The sequence below is a fragment of the Hipposideros armiger genome, unplaced genomic scaffold, assembly GCF_001890085.2.
Source record: "Hipposideros armiger isolate ML-2016 unplaced genomic scaffold, ASM189008v1 scaffold_213, whole genome shotgun sequence".
In the NCBI taxonomy this organism is placed as follows: domain Eukaryota; kingdom Metazoa; phylum Chordata; class Mammalia; order Chiroptera; family Hipposideridae; genus Hipposideros; species Hipposideros armiger.
The window spans coordinates 383938-387822 of record NW_017731563.1 but is presented as its reverse complement, the minus strand read 5'-3'; the positions used below and the strand labels follow the sequence as shown (position 1 = coordinate 387822).

The 3885-nt window shown below is 38.2% G+C and overlaps 1 protein-coding gene across 1 annotated transcript in view; it reads left to right on the top strand.

The window, feature by feature from the left end:
- Window positions 1–3809, top strand: part of KDM5A (lysine demethylase 5A) — a 94036-nt gene extending 90227 nt beyond the window's left edge. Inside the window, exon 28 of the mRNA XM_019654045.1 lies at window positions 1720–3809. Coding sequence (XP_019509590.1) covers window positions 1720–1926 — 207 coding nt within the window. The 3' untranslated portion in view covers window positions 1927–3809. The remainder of the gene's footprint in view (window positions 1–1719) is intronic.
- Window positions 3810–3885: the final 76 nt, after the last annotated feature.

Genomic DNA, 3885 nt, shown 5'->3' with positions numbered 1-3885 from the left:
TTACAGAAAAAAACCAATGTATTTAAGGAAAGAACTAAGTTGCTCTAAATTTATAGAAAGCAATATCACAAAGTGTCAGTGATGATCAAATTTATATAAGAAATTTAAAAAAAATAATTTAAAATATATAAGAATTACTATAAAAATGTAGGCTTTTGGTTTGTAACCCCAAGATATTCTGAGTCTGTAGGTTTGGGATGGGTCTCACCTATACTTTTCAGCAGTTATTTAAGGTGTAAAATGTTTTGTTGTAGGATAATGAGTAGAGCCCCAAAACCGTGATATTAAAAAGTGCCTCCACTATCCCAGGCAGTAAGTAGGTGTTTTGCCATACATTATTTCATTTGATCTCCTAAATAATTCTGTAAACAAGATGTTATCTCATTTTATACATAAGGAAATTGAGCCTTAATGAGATTAAATGACTTGCCTTAAATTATACACATCGGAACTCAGAACTTCTGACCAAATTCAGTTGTCTTTGTACTACACAACGTAGTTACTTAAGCTCTAGAACTCTAGTATAGGAACAATGAAAGCAGAAAGGTTATTTTGACAAATTATTTCTGCCACCCTTTATAATAACCCTAAAACTACTAACATAACTATCATAGTTTTGACAAATTTTTATAGTACATGGAAACTAATTTTGAAACTCGCTTTCCCTGAAACTCATTTACCTAGCCAAACCTTCTTCCTCTGTTCTTTTTCGTGAGCTGTGCTGGGGTTCTTATTTGGTCCCTTCATACTGTTTTGCTCTAATATCTGGCAAAGCTCATTGTTTTAAGTGGATTCCTACATTGCCAGGGAAATGATGAGCCTTTGTACTGGGGAGAGGAAGAGTAGCTCTTCCAATTTTAAAAGTTCTCATCCGCCATGACATCAACTTTAAAAACTACCACAGACACCTTCCAAATATAAAAGCCAAAAATCACCTTATTTTTAACTCTAGGCCCAAGGCTTAAAATCACCAAGTGACAGTCCCTTTCCAGCCTCCTATAATAATCACGATATTCTCTGAAGAGTCAAAGTTCGCCTGGCATCTGCCACTGACCTATCAGTTATCCAGACTTTAATTTTAAACCCCAGAGTGATCTATTGACCTGTGTCTTTGTGTTTTAATTGGTTAATTTGTAAGATTTGACCTCTGATATTTGCTAACTTTTTATAGGGAGTTGTATTTGTAACGGAAGAAGAGAAGAATAAAAAATATTAGTTTTAAAAGTGGCCTATGTGACTGCTTTTCTAAAAAGGTATTTAATGCTCTTAGTATTTTGGCTTATCTCTTTGAAATAAAGCTAATACACAGGATTGCCTTCACATTATTGTACTCTGCCTTTCTTGATTGATAATTGCATTGTCTTAGAGCCTAGAAATTGTTAATATTAGCTAAAACTACTTGGCTGCTCTATTAGAAGTTCCTTTTTTGTCAAATTTTTCTCAAACATGTTACTGCCTCACAAGGAGCCCCAGGTGTTTATGAGGTAATGAAGTACCTAAGAGGCCTAATTTTGTGGACATATTATGATAAAATACCATTTTTGGGGTATTAACTTCCTAGCTTCTTTCTTTAAAAAATAACCCCATAAGAAGCCATTGTCTATCTCTGGACATCCTGATTATTTGCTATCATTTAAGCCAAGAAAGCTCTTTGGTTTGCTTTTATTGTAGGCTTAGTGATTATGTAATTTAACCATTTCCCAATCTTGTCTCCTACAGGTAGACTGGGTACAATGTGATGGTGGCTGTGATGAGTGGTTTCATCAAGTTTGTGTGGGTGTATCTCCAGAAATGGCTGAAAATGAAGATTACATCTGTATAAACTGTGCGAAGAAGCAGGGGCCTGATAGCCCAGGTCAAGCACCAGCTCCCTCCTTCATAATGAGCTACAAACTACCAATGGAGGACCTTAAGGAGACCAGTTAGCAGATGCTGGGTTAGTTTGGGACATGGGGAAAATGGACCACATTGAGACCTTAGGCATCAAGCCAGGTGGTTTAGATCCACTTGCAGTGTTGCTTCCAAAGATGAATGACCTTCAGAGAAAGTCCTCTTAGCTGACTTCCTCTTTGCATGGACTGTGTGCTCTACGTTCTGTATCAGCACATCCATGCAGAGGGTGTCTTTGGTATAGCAGCCAGTATTTCAGTTCGTGTCTCCTCTGAGTATGGTTTGTTAAATTAAGGCCAGACATTGGATTGAGCTCCAGGGCGGCCGGCTGGCATTAATACATTGGTGTGGCACAGGGCATGTAGGTGTGGCATAGGGCCAGTTGATAGTGGTTAGAGGTTTACAGCCTGGGGCAGCACCATCTGGTGGGGCTGGTTATTGTAGTTCTTTAGTTAGGATAGTTGCAGAGGAGTCAAGAGTTGTACTGTTTTCCCCACTCTTACCTGGCATTTAATGCCCTGCAGATACAGCTAGGAGAGGAACAGGGCCGAAGTTATCTCCTGTTAGACGTCATGGGATTGTAGCACAGTCCGTACATCTCAGCCACTTGTGCTTGTTTCTACCAAGAAGAAAACCCCAAAGGAGAGGCAGGTCACCATATCTTCCTAAGGAGGAGGGTGTCATCTAGTTCAGAAATCTGACTAGATTGGATTCTAGGAAGAAGAGCTTGTCTTATTTCAAGGCAAGGAGCCTTTTTTGGCTTAGTTGTCTTGGGTCTACATTTTAGAGAAGAGCAGGTACATGGATCCAGGCTTCTGCAAAAGAAAAGAAGATAAGTCAACGTTTTACTGAGCCACAGTGATGCATGCTTTATGGGGAAACCGTTATTCCCCAGTACCAGATACCACCAGGCTTCAGGCATGGCCGTGAGCAAAACCAGCACATGACAGCTTTTGCCTTGCAGCCCTGACACCATGTCTGCTGTTCTCAATACTGGCGATTTCTGATTGTGGCCCACAGCAGATGCTGCTGAATAACACCTGGCTTCTTCAGAGGATGTCGGGCTGTAGGACCTTTAAGTGATGAAGTTGTTTTAGTAAATCCATTTTTAAAAAAAAAACAAAAGGACTTGTTTTTACTTTTTTCTAAATGTCTCTGACTACTGACTATTCTATAAATAGATTATTTTTCCTTTTTTAATATACATATATCAATATATAAATATATATATTTACTGTTACCAGCAGCATATGACAGTTTCAGCATCAAAAATCCATTTGGGGGCTTGCTTACTCTTTTTTTGCTTTTTAATAAAGAAATCCCATTCCTTCCTTGTAGTACAAGGAGTTAGCACTTCCTTCTCTTTCCTAGCCTGACCAGATCTTCCATATTGTTTTTGTTCAAATAAATATATTTCCTTGTGTGTTGGGACTTGTCCCCGTCTCTTGGGAAACTTGGTCTTACTCTACCTGTGACCGCTGTTTTGTTCTGTGTTTGTATGTGAATGTTTGGAATTACGGTGCTGTGTCTGCCTCCCTCTTGTTGTGTTCTCTGTTCTTGCTAAGGTGTTAGGTAACCTGTATGGAAACTCTTAATAGAAGGGGCCAACTTTTTGTTTTTTTAAGGAAAAAAAAACCAAACAAGCTAAAAATAGTGTTTTGTCTTCACTATCCTGTGTCCCTTTAATTTGGTTTAAAAATCTGTGATTTGACTTAAGTTCATCAATTTTACTTTTAAAAGGGGTGGGAGGGGAGCAGGGTGGGCCTAAAGAATAGCTTATAGTTTCCTCTTCCCATTTTGCCCCAATTTGTTTGAAAGAAATGTCTTCTAGTAACTAGAAGTGAAATGTACTGTCCAGTACAGTTTGAGTGGGTATGAGATTTACCTCAAAAGGCATCTTACTAAAAAAAAAAAAAAAAGCTCTTCTATAAAATCCAGTTCTGTAAATGCTTTCACTATCATTTATACTACCCATTGTTTTAGCCATACTTAATC